The sequence below is a fragment of the Rhodamnia argentea genome, chromosome 3 (genome assembly GCF_020921035.1).
Source record: "Rhodamnia argentea isolate NSW1041297 chromosome 3, ASM2092103v1, whole genome shotgun sequence".
Classification (NCBI taxonomy): domain Eukaryota; kingdom Viridiplantae; phylum Streptophyta; class Magnoliopsida; order Myrtales; family Myrtaceae; genus Rhodamnia; species Rhodamnia argentea.
The window spans coordinates 29,561,270-29,576,619 of NC_063152.1; the positions used below are offsets into that span (position 1 = coordinate 29,561,270).

Here is a 15,350-nt window from a genome sequence, read left to right on the forward strand (position 1 = left end):
CCATCGGTGAAGGCCTTGACACCCTCCCCCGATCCGGTAAGGTCGGCCTTTGGCAACCTAGGCATGGGCATCCCTCGCTTGAGGCCGACAAAGGTTGCTTGCCATCAATGAGGCCGATGATGGCCAACAAAAGGAAAAAGAGAAAAAAAAAATACAAAGGAAAAAGAAGGAAAAAATAAAAAATTTAAAAAATTACAAAAATTATTCATGTTCGTGCTGGCCGTGCTACTTTTGATGACCAACACTAACTAGCCGTAGCGCCAATGATTTATGTCAAAATTGGTCGAAAGGACTATATTGGCAAATCGTTAAAAAATTTAGAATTAATTTGGCACAATTGAAAAGTTTATGACTAATTGAAAAATCGTTAAAAGATTTAGAATTAATTTGGAAAAATTGAAAAACTTATGACTAAATTGGCAAATTGTCAAAAGTTTTAGGACTAAATTGGCACAATTGAAAGATGTAGGACTGAATTGGTCACAGTACAATAAGTTTATAAATTTTTGGACAATTTTTTGTAGGATTAATGGTTAATTTGATTATAAGGAAATAAATTTTAAAATTATTATTATATAGTCTAGTCTGTTTTATATATTTTGTGGAAATCATCAAGGTATTTATTATATTAAATGCGCAGAGCAACTCCCAATGTTGATTTGTTAATAGTGTGTTTTAGAAAGAAAAAAAAGAAGGAAAAAGCCTTAAGAAATCCTAAACTATGGACATTGTGACACATTTACCATAAACTTTTTTTGGTGACATAAAAATCCTCAACCCATGTAAGATATTTACCCCAAATTTATACCAATGTGACACGTTTATCCCAATCTTTTTTTATGACATCAAAAATCCTAAAATTTGTATCCGTGCGACACGTTTACCTCGAAATTTGGGGTAAATGTGCTACATATCCATAAGTTTGGGGGGTTTTTAGTGCCACAAAAAATTAATTTAGAGTGAATGTGTTACGTGGATATAAGTTTGGGGTTTTTTTATTTTTATTTTTATTTTTTGGTAAGATAAGTATGTATTGATCATCCAAAAAGCTAGGTACAAAGGAGCCGGACACAAAGAAACCATGAATTCAAGATGGCACAGAATGTGGCATAGGGAGTTCATGGGTGAAGCAACTGCAAAAAAACAACAACGAGATGAACGGAACAAAGGCAAACAAGCCAAAAGAAGAAGGCCAAACAACCGGCCAAAAGCTAAGGGGCAAACAAGCAAAGAAGAAGTATAGGCCAAACAACCGGCCGGAAAGTAAGGCCAGACAGACGGCCAAAGACTAGCAGGGGATAGCAAACTAGAGAGAAGACCTAACTGTACATGTACGGGAAGGGGAAAAGCAACAAGGCAAAAAAGAAGGGGGCTGTGGAGGAGTGTGCGGCGGCTCCATGGCAGCAATCCCGAGAGTGACAAGAGAAGATAACAGCGGGAGCAAAAGGCCGGCAGCCTTGTTGAATGGAGTGAAGGTCCCGCCCGTAGCAAGTGGCGGGAGGTGGTGGCCTGAGCAAGAAAACCAGAAGCAGCGGACTTGTTGCAAAGGAGCAGCGGCAAGTTGGCAGCAAGAAGAAAAGCCTTCCGGGTAGCTTCCGAGAGGAGAGCCAGCAATAGGAGCAAGTACAACAACCTGGAGAAGACAGCAGCACCACCGGAAGTGGATGGTTGACGAAGAAGTAGCTTCTGAAGAAGAGCGTCCCAAATAACGCCGGAGGTGACATCTCCGATAGGGAACAACGGCGGTAGGGCTCCAACAAACCAACATCGGTGTGTTTAGTGGAGGAAGGCACATCCACCTCCCAAGAGCAGAAGAGATGTCATTGTTGACATGTTGGAGAAAGGAGCAGCAATAGGTAAGGGAGAGAAATGACAGCAGCAGAAGAAGAGAAAGGCGGCACGGAACCGGGCTAAAAATCCGCAAACGGGGAGGAGATCATAAGTAGGAAGGCTCCCATAGTCCGGTGTCGTCAGAGTCATCCGGATCAGCAACAACAGAGGACGGCAGCAAATATATGTCACACTAGGAAGGGCATCCATACCATGGGGACAGCAAAGGCAACATCCATGAACCAGCGTGTAGACATGTAGTAGTTGCAACAACTACACCCGACGTGAAGGCTCATTAAAGATAGAAGCCGAAAGTCCCCAGTTGGTTTGAATGCGTACATTACACGAATGATCTCGAATATGGCCCAAAGATAAAGCTTTATCCTTGATGAGTTTGGTGAGGTGGGACAGCATCGCGTGCAGAAAAAGCTGCTTATTGCGGAATAGTATATCATTCCATGTAGTCCATATAATGTGGCATAGTGCACCAAGGGAAAATCTCGCGATCCTATGAGAGAAGGAAGATGCACCCAAGTGTGTCTTTGCCCATCTAATAAACCCGTCCCATGGCCGATTACGCCAATGTAAGAGACAGTTGGAAGCCCAAGTGGAGGCTAGTTGACCGGTGATAGAGCATCCAAAGAAGAGATGATCCACAGAGTCCGGTGTACTATGGCAAAAAGCACAAGAGCCATCGTCTATCCTACAATATTGAAGAAGTAAGATTTGGGTAGGAAGACGATTGTGGGATGCTAGCCACATAATAAAAGTGTATCTTGGAGCGAAGGCCTTATCCCATATAAAAGAGTGTCAATGGACAGCTTGGCCTCTCGGCCTAATAATGTCCCAAGTCGAAGAGACAGAGAAGCGACCGGAAGCTTGACCACTCCAATAGAACCTGTCATCCATACTTTCCACTAAAGATGGTGGCGGATCCAACCAAGGCTGCATAGTAGTAAGTAAGGGAGATGGTGGGAAATCGGAGGAGAAGAAATCCCGTACCGAGATTGTGTGAGGGATCCCAGCTCTATATATTTCCCCCGGTGTAAAGAACTTGTAAAGCGGGCCTTTAACATGCCGGTGATCAAACCGGAAGGATGTTGAGACTCCATTTCCCAACTTCCACTTGAAATGGTCAGAGAAGTCTTGGCGAAGGTCCAGGATTTTCTTCAAAGACCATGAACAAATCGTTGGTCTAGTGACAATCCGGAAGTTGGATTTCCGTAGGAAATTGGAATGAATCCACTTACACCAAAGAGATTCCTTATCGTCGAAGAGAGATCAAATATGTTTTAGCATCAAGGCCTTGTTACAATCCCCAAGCCTACGAATCCCCAGGCCACCTTCCTTTTTAGGGCAACATATATTTGCCCAGGAGACTTTGGCCCCTCCAACCCCAAGATTAGGGCCCTTCCATAGAAATTGGCGTAGGATAACCTCAATGTTCTTCAAAACTGATTTCGGGAGGGAGAATACGGTAGCCCAATAAACTTGGATGGAATGGAGCACCGATTTCGATAGTTGTAGACGGCCGGCATAAGATAAGTAGCGCCGAGCCCACGAACGTGCTCTGGCCGTAATAGCGTTAACTAGGACATTACGGTCATTCTTGCTAAGCCTGGATGAAATTACCGGGACTCCCACGTAGCGGAAGGGTAGTTTCCCTTGTTGAAAGTTCAGCACGTGTTGAATTTGTGTAAGCGTGGTCGGGTGCCCACCAGGAGCGTAGAACTCGCTCTTGTTTGGGTTTGGAATGAGGCCCGACCAATCGGAGAACAAGTCCAAACCATTCTTAAGTAGCTCGATAGATGGCAAATGGCCTTCCGAAAATAGTAAGACATCGTCGGCAAAAAATAGATGGGAGAGCCTAAGATGTTTGCACCTCCAATAAGGTTTAAATCCAGCGCTTGAAGATTTGTCGAGTAAAATTCCGGAAAGCACTTCCATAATCAATGTAAAGAGGTAGGAAAGAACTCGTGTAACTCCCCGTTAATCGCGACCGAGAATTTTGGCGTAGTAACACACTCCATGATCGGGCCAACAAGATAGTCCGGGAAACCGAAGGCTTGAAGGACTAGCCTAAGGAACTCCCAACCGACAGTGTCATATGCTTTTGAGAAATCAACCTTGATAGCACATCTAGAGCTATATTGAGGATGGTGGAAGTTCGCAAAAAGTTCTTGGGCAATCAAGATATTGTCGCTGATTCTCCTCCCTTTAACGAAGGCTGTCTGCGAATGGGAAATGATCGATGGCAAGATGGAAGCCACTCTATTGGCCAAGAGCTTAGTGATGCATTTATATACTGTGTTACAACATGCAATGGGCCTAAAATCATTCATTGCCAAAGCATTGGGTGACTTTGGGACAAGCGATAAAATGGTTGCATTTAGTTCCTTGAGTAGCCGGCCACTAACAAAGAAGTCCATGACTGCGGAGACGATGGAAGGGCCAATGATATCCCAAGCCGATATAAAGAATTCCGCATTGAAGCCGTCGGGGCCCGGTGCTTTACCTTTAGGTAAAGAGAGAAAGGTTGCACGAATCTCCTCCTCGGTGAATGGTCTTGAGAGAGACTCCACCCGATCGTTCGAGAGGGTGTGGGAGATAAAGCCCACGATCTCAGCAACACATGGCCGAGTAGTAGCCGCTTCCGAGTTGAGAAGTGTCTCATAGTGGCTAACAATTCGGGCCTTCACTAGATTCGGTTCCGTAAGAGTTGAGCCATCGGATCCGATTACTGAAAGAATGCGGTTATGCAGTCTTCTCTTGTTGACAAAGTGGTGAAAGTATTTAGTGTTCAAGTCTCCCTCCTCGAGTCACTTGATTCTTGACTTTTGTTTGAAGAAAGACTCCTCTTGTAGTCTAAGAGTTGCAAAAGTCTGTATATGTTCCCGCTCTCGGTCTACTAAAGCCTCATTCATGGGGTCATGTTCCAATGCCTCTTGGATCAATGATAATTCAATCCTGGCTTGTTCCGTGCGTTCCGAGATATCGGAGAAGGAACTCCTATTGAGTCGCTTGAGCCGGCATTTGAGTAATTTCAGTTTAGCACATATCACGAACATCGGGGTGCCGAGAAAGGGGGTAGCCCAAACCTGTGAGACTATCTCCTTGAAGGAGGGGTGAGTGGACCAAAAGTTAAAAAACTTGAATGGTTTCTTGGATTGAGGAGGGGGCAGAATTTTCACTACCATAGGAGTGTGGTCACACGAGTACAAATTTGAGATAAATGTGTCACGGTGTCCATAATTTAGGATTTTTTATAAACAAAGTGTGAAAATAACGTCATCTCATATACTGCAACTGATTATTGTCTTACCAGTAAAAGCAAATCAAAGTATAGTATCAAAATTCGAAGATAAATCTGTAGAAGTAGCAACTCAATAACTATACCTTCCATTTTTGAATTTCGCAATTCCGGAAAATCCAAAGATACCAAAACTCGAGACATCAATACAAGACCCATTTCCGTGGAGGGACATGACACCTGTCAACCACATCTGTCTCCAAAAGTCTCAAAACCTAGGAAATGGAGAAGTGTCAAACCAAGCTCAGTGCATTGGCAATTCTGCTGGTGATTGCATCATGTAGGTGGCCCCCTTTCATTCATTTTCTCTGATCCCTCACTTATCATTGCCGCTATCATTGTCATGATACTGGTGATTGTTCCTTCTTTTAAGGTTTTGTGGTCTCGCAAGCTGAGGAAGTGCGCTGCCAGACTAACCCGGATTGCGAACCTAAGCAGTGTGATGCTGGGCTTGTTCCCATCTGTGTGAAGGACATAGGCATATGTGTATGCAAAAGCTACGTGATGGCTCGAGTTGCGACACGCCTGAGGACTGTCGCTACATCTGTGGTCATCCATCGGACCCAACCTGCTTCACCTGTTCCCAGAGAAAATGTGCCTGCTTGTGTTGGTGAGGGCGCGTGTACGGGAGATTGTTTGAACGAATCGATCTTTGTCCTCAATAAGACGTGTTGTTGACCGAGACAACTTGCTTCGTTCGTGTGTAAATGATGATGGCTAAATTGCTTAGGAAGATCAAAGCTGAAAGCAGCACTCAAGTTAATTACCATCGGGAAGCTTGAATAGACTCACAAATCGCTGATACTAGCGGCTCTCTGCAGTATCACCGAGATGAATGCATGTTTCACTCGATTACAAATTCTGAATTGATGTCGGATATATATATATATTGTACTATCAATCTAAGTGTCTACGAATATCGACGACTCTGGAAAGAATAAACGAAGGAAAATCCAATCAATCGTCGATCACTTTGGTGAAAAAGATTATTTTCTAATACAGCCAACTAAATTGACTCCCTCGAAGATTATCCAATGATTATTTTGGAGATTGAAGATATTACAAGAAGATCAACGGATGCTGAATCGAAGAAGAAATCGGCTCCGAATAGAGAAAGTTTTATACATTGATCCAGTGATGCTCTTGTCAAGTTGCTGAGCAAGAAGTTCATTCACCGAGAGCATTTGTCACTGATTGTATGTCTTTTAAAAAGTGTACGAGTACTGTAGTAGTGCTGGGAATTTGGGAGTGATAATCCAGCTTTGAGTAGTAGCACCAGCCACACAGTGACTACTCAAAACATTACTCGTGGATTCCACCCTTTGGGACCTTTAGTTTGGAAGAGTGGACATTAACTTGATCTAAGCCAAATAACTATAAGATCTGTGTGCAACGTCTTCTATTGTTTTACTTATTTTCATATTTATTTGATAGAAGCATATATTGTATTTGATATAATCAATTTATCCTTGCATATTTTAAACGTGATTTCGATAATTTTGTAAAAACTACACAGTTTCAATAATCAACTTACTTATCCCCTTTAGGTTGTACATTTAGCCATAATAAAGTGAAGCGGGATTTAGTAACTTCGTGGGGGGTTGCTGGTGGCAAGAAAGTCGACATTCAATCCAACTCAATGATCGGACATTCAAACCAGCTTGAATATCCAGATATTTACAAAACATGATATAAGATATTCAAAATTCTATTTTTCTTCAATCTGACCTATATATTCCATCCGATAAAAAGTTCCAAACGACCAATTCATCGCAAAGGTAGGACAGATGGAACAAACTACTGGATAAGTGAAGCAGAAAAATGTGGGTGCTTATCATCTTTTGATTTAATAGACAAGAAACATATATTTCTCCAACTGTTTTCATTTTTTTTTTTTAACACGGGTGTAAGATCTTGAGTTACAATCAACATATTAAAGAATAGGACAATCAAGGACAGTCTGGTAAACATAGATTGGACACCAAATTCAAAGACTCTGATTTATAACAATAACATATTTAACCAAAAATCCCCATTGAGATGCTTTGGGAATTGCTGTAGCTTTATGTTTCATGTTTTAGCCACGTCATCGCCACGTAAGAGAGAGAATATTAAAGAAAGCCACGTCAGCATTTTCTGTTAGTCATGGGTGGATTTATCGGAATGACTCGATAGCACCAATTTGACAAATTTTAAGACTTGATTGCACTTTTTGTAAATTTTATGATTCAATTGCTCTCTCGTGACAAATTTTAGGACTTCCGATGCATGTATCCCAAATTAGTATTAGACAGTCTAGTCTATTTCGTATATTTTGTGGAGCTCGTCAAGGGACGATATTCGACATCAAATATATGCGCAGAGCAATTGTTGATGTTAGTCAATTAATATAAAAATGGTTAATACCACGAAAAATCTCAAATTGGTACACTTGATACACATTTACCCCAATAACCACCAAAAAGATTAAACTGGTACATCTTTGATAAATTTATCTCAAACTGTTACTCTTGTGGCAAATTTACCTTTTGTTAGTTTTTTATTAAATTTTATCGTCAAATTGCCGGTTTGGTTAACATGTGGCAATTATCGGATGTACATCTTTGGGGTTTTTACTCTGTATTTGTCACATGTGTGTCAATTTGAGATTTTTGGTGGTATTAATCTAATTTAACATAAACCAACGAAGGGTAAATTTGTGACGTGTACACCAGTTTGAGGTTTTTGATAGTCAAAATAATTAGTTTAGGGAAAGTTTGTCACACGTGTACTAGTTTGAGGTTTTTTATGGTAAAAAAAATAGTTTATGGTAAATTTGTTACGGGTGTACCAGTTTGAGGTTTTTCGTGGTATTAACCAATATAAAAATTGTGTGTTTTGGTTAACAAAAATGGTGTGGAAATAGCATCATCATATATACTGCAAACTAATTATTAACTTACCAGTAGAAGCGGATATGCATTTCGATGAAGGCCCATATAAAAATTGTGTGTTTTGGTTAACAAAAATGGTGTGGAAATAGCATCATCATATATACTGCAAACTAATTATTAACTTACCAGTAAAAGCGGATATGCATTTCGATGAAGACCCATGAAAGGTTACCCTAAAGGAAAACCCAATAATATTAGCAGGGTTACACGATGAATCAGCAGAACTAGCAACTTAATAATTACACCTTCCATTTTTTTTTTTTTTTTGGTAAGGAATTACACCTTCCATTTTTGGATTTCAATTTTCCAAAAATTCCAAAAATGCCAAAACTCATGACATCTATATAAGGCCCCCTTTCCATGGAAGGAGGGACATGACACCCATCAACCACATCTAAGCAAAACCCAAATCCTCTCTTCTTCTGTCTAAACAAAACCTAGGAAATGGAGAAGTGTCAAACCAAGCTCAGTGCACTGGCAATTCTGCTGGTGATTGCATCATGTAGGTGGCCCCTTTCAGTCATTTTCTCTAATCCTGCGCTCATTATTATCATAATTATCATGATTATACTAATGATTGTTCCTTCTTTTAAGGCTTTGTGGTCTCCCACGCTGAGGAAGTGACTTGCCAGATTGACCCGGATTGCAAGCCTAAGAAGTGTGATGTTGGGTATGCTCCCATCTGTGTACAAGGCATATGCGTATGCATCAAGACCAAGAGCCTAGATGGCCCGATTGCAGATGGCAAAGAGCCTTAAAGACTGTCTCCCTGTCTGTCTCCATCCAACTAAGCCAAGTTGCTCCATCTGCACCGAAGGAAAATGTGTCTGCTTGTGTTGATGTTGTGTGTCTATGTGAGTATTGGAGATTGTTGAATTAATCGATTTTATTCTCAATAAGACGTGTTGACCCGACACAAGTCATTGGCTTACTTTTAAGCACTTGCTTCATTCGTGTGTAAAACAAGATGGCTACGCCCCCATGAGATGGAGCTCCTCCTTCGTGAAACCTGATCCTGCCCCAAGTTGAGATTACTTTAGGGTGCGTTTGTTTATCTTAAAAATTCATGATAAAGGAAAATATTTTTCATGAAAATATTTTTAAGAAAAAATGATTAGTTTTTATTTATTTGTTTTCAGTCCATGGAATCATCTTTTGTAGATCTATTAGCTTTCCATCATCCAAACATTGGAAAGTCGGAACATAATTTCCCAGAAATATTTTTCCTTCATATCTGAACCGAATCGAACCGACATCTAATGGTGGAGCCCCATATCGACTTCATTTTAATCATCAAGCTTGAACTTGGCTCAATAAAGTGTTTTATTTTCTTTCACTCTCCTGAAACTGTAAGCTCAAACTCAGGCTTGAACTAGAATTCTTGAGAATGATTAACACTTCCTTTAGCCTTCGTTTGTTTTGTAGAAAATGAACGTTTTGAAAAATATTTTGCTAAATCAATTCTTATATCATTTACAAGATGAATGATTGAAAAATATTTTCGTCGTTCATGAAGATATTTAAATATAAATCATTAGCGATGATGAAAATATTTCTTATTGAGCTAGTTATTTGTAGCGGCACATGTGATCGTTTTCAGTATGAAATTGGTCACATCAATAGTTGTCGTTCTTGGAAAAAGGAAAAGAAAAAAGCGGTTTAAGTAATTGCAACCAAAATAACTAAAGATTAGATAGGGTAAAGTCGAAAAAGCTTATAACACAACTCGTCCTACTTGATCAAACTAGCTTTGTTCCTTGTAGACATATTTAGGACAATGCCATTATAACACGTGAAGCAATTCACAATAAGCAAACTCCAAGAAAAATGTTGATATATGATCCTCAAAATTGACTTGGAAAAAGCGTAGGATCATCTTAAGTGGTCATGTATTGAGGAAACTCTTCACATGTTTGGCATTCCTTAATGTGTGGTTGAGTTATTTATGAACTGCATCACTTCAGCATCCGTATAAGTTTTGTGGAAACGCGATACGACAGAGGATTTCTTTCCAAGTGGGGAAAATCGTCAGGGCGACCCTCTCTCGCCATATATCTTTGTGGTATGCATTGAAAGACTATCTCAACTTATTGATGCTGCAGTAAAGTCAAAGCGGAAGAAACCTTTTCATTTTGGAAAGAGAGGGCCAAGAATTTCTTATCTGATGTATGCAGACGATCTATTGTTAATGGCTAATCAAGGAATTATGTTGAAGTTATCATGAGGCCTCAACACTCAACCCAACTGTCTCTAGGCACAGGTTTTGAATGCCAAATATTGTTCACAACAAAATAATGTACATGCTAAACCTGGTGACTCGACTTTGTGGAAGGCGATTGATGGTCGGCTTTACGGGGCAAAGCTTTGTGGAACTAGGAAATGATCGACAAGTCGGGTTTTGGATAGATAGATGGATTCCAGATATAGAGCCTGTTTGCACTATAGTTAATTATCAATTATCTCCGGTCGAGATGGGCAAGAAAGTATGTGCTCATGTGATGAATATGAATCGAAGTTTTTAGGCAATTTTGGGAATCGCACCAGAAGAAATAATTCTTCGACGAGAAAGAAATTCTCATATGATAGGGAAGGAACCGTCCTGCTAATTGACTTGCCGATCTTGTAATAGAGAAGTGATTGGACATTGCGTTCTACTCACAACCTCCCACGGTGTTATTTCAAACGTTGTTAGGTGATAAAATAGGGGTTTCGACGTTAGGACATAATCTTTATTTCCTTTGGTGTACCGAAACATAGTACATGAGATAAAACAGGTTTTTTTTTTTTTCTATGAACACAATATGTAAAAACCATTAGTTAAGGATATGTAGGAAAGTAAAGAAGGGTTAAATCCCATAAAAGTAGGATCAATGGCATGGATTAGTGAATAAACAATTGTGGGTGATTAACAGAGAACACATGTATTTCTCTAGGGAAAATTGCTGAAAACATTTTAAATCTATTATATGGGGCCAATTCAGTCATAAACCTTTCAATTTTTGTCAAATTAGTCCTAAATGTTATTGTATGACATCCAATTAATTCGTAAACATTCAAATTGTGTCAATTTAGTGCCAAATATGTTGAAGATCGTCAATTTAGTCCTAAACTTTTTAACTAATTGTCAATGTAGTCCCTCTGACTGACTTTGGCCGGACATTGCTGGCGTGGCAGTTTAGTAAGGGTTGATCATCCTACATGAGTGGCCACCACTTATGTGAATAAATTTTCAATTAAAATAATTTCTAATTTTTTTATTTTTTTCTGTTATTTTTCATAATTTCGATAAGTCCGGTGACCTTCGTCAGCCCCTGGGCTAAGGCAACATCGCCTTGGGCGATGGTCATGGGCCACTGAAAGGGCGTTGTAGCCCTTGCCTGTCATAGTTGTGGCTAGTGGGGGCTTGGGCTAGGGCTCATGACGTCCTCGCTCAAATCTAATGAGGGCTGCAATCCTTGTCGGCAACGAAAGTTTGATTTACTGTCAACAAAGTGAAAAATGATAAGAAAAACAATGACGTTTTAGTAAAAATGAATTAGATGCCAAATCAAAATTTTGTTTTATAATGTTATAGACTCCAAAAGAAAAAAAAAATCCAAATTAAGTTCCTTAGCGAGTTATGCAAAACTAAGCAGCTATTGAAGTGGAAAAGCTTAAAACCCAAGAGTTGGATTTTTAACATTCACACTTTGCACTTTGTTCGATATTATTAAATTGTGCATATTTAAATCGGGTCCAAAAATGATATTTTCGAGGAAAAAAAGAAGAAGGAAAATTTATCTGAGGAAATACATACATGTCAGGTATCTTTTCTCATATTATGGTAGGAGAATCATGAATTATCCAAAAAGTGCGCCGATTATAGTAGGAAAATCTCAAAATATCCAATCGCATGCCATGATTACTGATTGTTGTGCACATTTAAATTGAGACCAATGAAATAAATGTAAAAAAAAAGAAAAAGGAATGATATCAGCAGCTGAATATGAATATGTAGCAAGCTAATTACTATTCATCCAAATTTCGAATCTTGCATTTGCTCGAAATCCAAAAATACCATCCTTTAAACATCTATATAAACCCACTTGAAGGGGACTCATGGCACATATCTTCCACAACTATCTCTAGTAATCAAGCCCAAATTTCCCCTCTATAATCCTAAAAAACTCTCTCCATAATCATACCTCAGACAATCAAGCCTATCATATTTGAAAATGGAGAAGGGTCAAGTAAAGCTCAGTGCATTGGTCCTTCTATTGGTGATTGCATCAAGTAGGTTTCTCTCATCCCTCATTTATTATTATTATTATCACTTTCAAATGCAGAACTGCACTAATGAATTTTCCAAACTCCCCTTCTTTTAAGGTCTTGCCATCTCCCAAGCTGCAGAAGGAGAAGGCGCATGTCTTCCGGAGATGTGTCCTGGAGGGTCACGTGCCGTCTATGTACATGGCAAGTGCAAATGTGCCCCGCCTTGTGCATCAGATCAGTGTCCTGTTGGGTCTCAAAAGGTCTACACACACGGCAAATGTTTCTGCGTTCCATCAGAGCGTCGGGATGTCGTGGCTAGTCAGGAAAATGGAGGCGCTTGTATTCCAGAGTGTCCTCAAGGGTATCATGCCATCATTGTAGATGGAAAATGTCAATGTGTTCCAACAGAGCGTCGAGATGTCGCGGCTAGTCAGGAAAATGGAGGCGCTTGTATTCCAGAGTGTCCTCAAGGGTATCATGCCATCATTTTAGATGGAAAATGTAAATGCGTTCCAACGGAGCGTCGGCATGTCGCAGCTAGTCAGGAAAATGGAGGTGCTTGTATTCCAGAGTGTCCTCAAGGGTATCATGCCATCTTTGTAGATGGCAAATGTAAATGCGTTCCAACAAAGCATCGAGATGTCGCTGCTAGTCAGGAAAATGGAGGCGCTTGTATTCCAGAGTGTCCTCAAGGGTATCATGCCATCATTGTAGATGGAAAATGTCAATGTGTTCCAACAGAGCATCGGGATGTCGCGGCTAGTCAGGAAAATGGAGGCGCTTGTATTCCAGAGTGTCCTCAAGGGTATCATGCCATCATTGTAGATGGAAAATGTCAATGTGTTCCAACGGAGCGCCGGCATGTCGCAGCTAGTCAGGAAAATGGAGGCGCTTGTATTCCAGAGTGTCCTCAAGGGTATCATGCCATCTTTGTAGATGGCAAATGTAAATGTGTTCCAACGGAGCGCCGGGATGTCGCGGCTAGTCGGGAAAATGGAGGCGCGTGTATTCCAGAGTGTCCTCAAGGGTATCATGCCATCTTTGTAGATGGCAAATGTAAATGCGTTCCAACGGAGCGCCGGCATGTCGCAGCTAGTCGGGAAAATGGAGGTGCTTGTATTCCCGAGTGTCCTCAAGGGTATCATGCCATCTTTGTAGATGGCAAATGTAAATGCGTTCCAACAAAGCATCGAGATGTCGCTGCTAGTCGGGAAAATGGAGGCGCTTGTATTCCAGAGTGTCCTCAAGGGTATCATGCCATCTTTGTAGATGGCAAATGTAAATGTGTTCCAACAGGGCACCGGGATTCCTTGGCTAGTTGTGTCGGCACTCATGACTGTGTCTCTATATGTGGCCATCCGAAGGAGCCAAAATGCTCGGTGCGTGCCAAGGGAAAATGTGTATGCCCGTGTAACCATTGACTGATGCGTATTGGGAGCGTGTCCGTGTTAGGATAGGAAGCAAGAATAAAAGGGAATAAGAGACAGGCGAGTCATATGTGTCGGAGATTTTCATGCATCAACTTTGCTCTTAATAAGATGGGTTCATACTATTGAGTATTCGACTTATCATCGAAGCATGGTCTAGCAATTTTAACTAGGCTGAACTTCTTAAAGCCTTGTTAGTTCTGATTTCGAAAATGAAGCAATCGGAGTTAATATGTAATTTCAGACCAAGGGAAATACTTCCTTGACAATACTGCTGGGGATGGAGCAACCTCAACCATAAACCCACGAACCATCACCGCATATTTTGCATAAATTACTCAACAAAAATAACTAGCTGTACTGTCAAACCGTGAGGGTAGTAGCTTCCTCGGACCAATTAGTTTGTGTAATGCCGGTTACAAAATTCTCACCAAAGTAACTGTTAACAGATCAAAGGAAGTGCTACCACAACTCGTCCTACCTCATCAAACTAGCTTTGTTCCTCGCAGACATATTTAGGACAATGCCATTATAACAATTGAAGCAATTTTCAATAAGCAAACTCCAAGAAAAATGTTGATATATGATCCACAAAATTGACTTGGAAAAAGCGTAGGATCATCTTAAGTGGTTATGTATTGAGGAACTCTTCACATGTTTGGTATTCCATAATGTATGGTTGAGTTATTTTTGAACTGCATCACTTTAGCATCCGTATAAGTTTTGTGGAAACGCGATACAACAGAGGATTTCTTTCCAAGCGGGGAAATTCGTCAGGGCGACCCTCTCTCGCCATATATCTTTGTGGTATGCATTGAAAGACTATCTCATCTTATTGATGCTCCAGTAAAGTCAAAGAGGAAGAAACCTTTTCATTTTGGAAAGAGGGGACCAAGAATTTCTTATCTACGATCTATTGTTAATGGCTAATCAAGGATTTATGTTGAAGTTATCATGGGGCCTCAACACTCAACCCAACTGTCTCTAGGCACAGGTTTTGAATGCCTAATATTGTTCAAAACAAAATAATGTACATGCTAAACCTGGTGACTCGACTTTATGGAAGGCGATTGATGGCTGGCTTTACGGGGCAAAGCTTTGTGGAACCTAGTAAATTATGGACAAATCGGGTTTTGGTTAGATAGATGGATTCTAGATATAGAGCCTCTCTGCAATATAATTAATTATCAATTATCTCCGGTCAAGATGGGCAGAAAAGTTTGTGATTATGTGATGAATATGAATTGAAATTTTTAGGCAATTTTGGGAATCGCACCAAAAGAAATAATTCTCCGACGAGAAAAATATTCTCATATGATAGGGAAGGAAACCGTCCTGCTAATTGACTTCCCAATCTTGTAATAGAGAAGTGATTGGATGTTGCATTCTACTCACAACCTCCCACGGAGTTATTTCATTCTTTGTTAGCCGATAAAATATGGGCGTTTGACGTGAGGACATAATTTTTATTTCCTTTGGTCTACCCAAACATAGTACATGAGATAAAATAGGTTTTTTATTTTTATTTTTTCTATGAACACATTATGTGTAAAAAAAATTAGTTAAGGATATATAGGAAAGTAAAGAGAGATTAAATCC

The 15,350-nt window shown here is 40.2% G+C and overlaps 1 protein-coding gene across 1 annotated transcript; it reads left to right on the forward strand.

The window, feature by feature from the left end:
- Positions 1–12,287: 12,287 nt before the first annotated feature.
- On the forward strand, positions 12,288–13,745 carry LOC125314165 (platelet endothelial aggregation receptor 1-like). The gene is made up of 2 exons (XM_048275659.1): positions 12,288–12,345; positions 12,439–13,745. Exons 1-2 carry the CDS (start codon positions 12,288–12,290, stop codon positions 13,743–13,745), a joined length of 1,365 nt encoding a protein of 454 aa, XP_048131616.1.
- Positions 13,746–15,350: the final 1,605 nt, after the last annotated feature.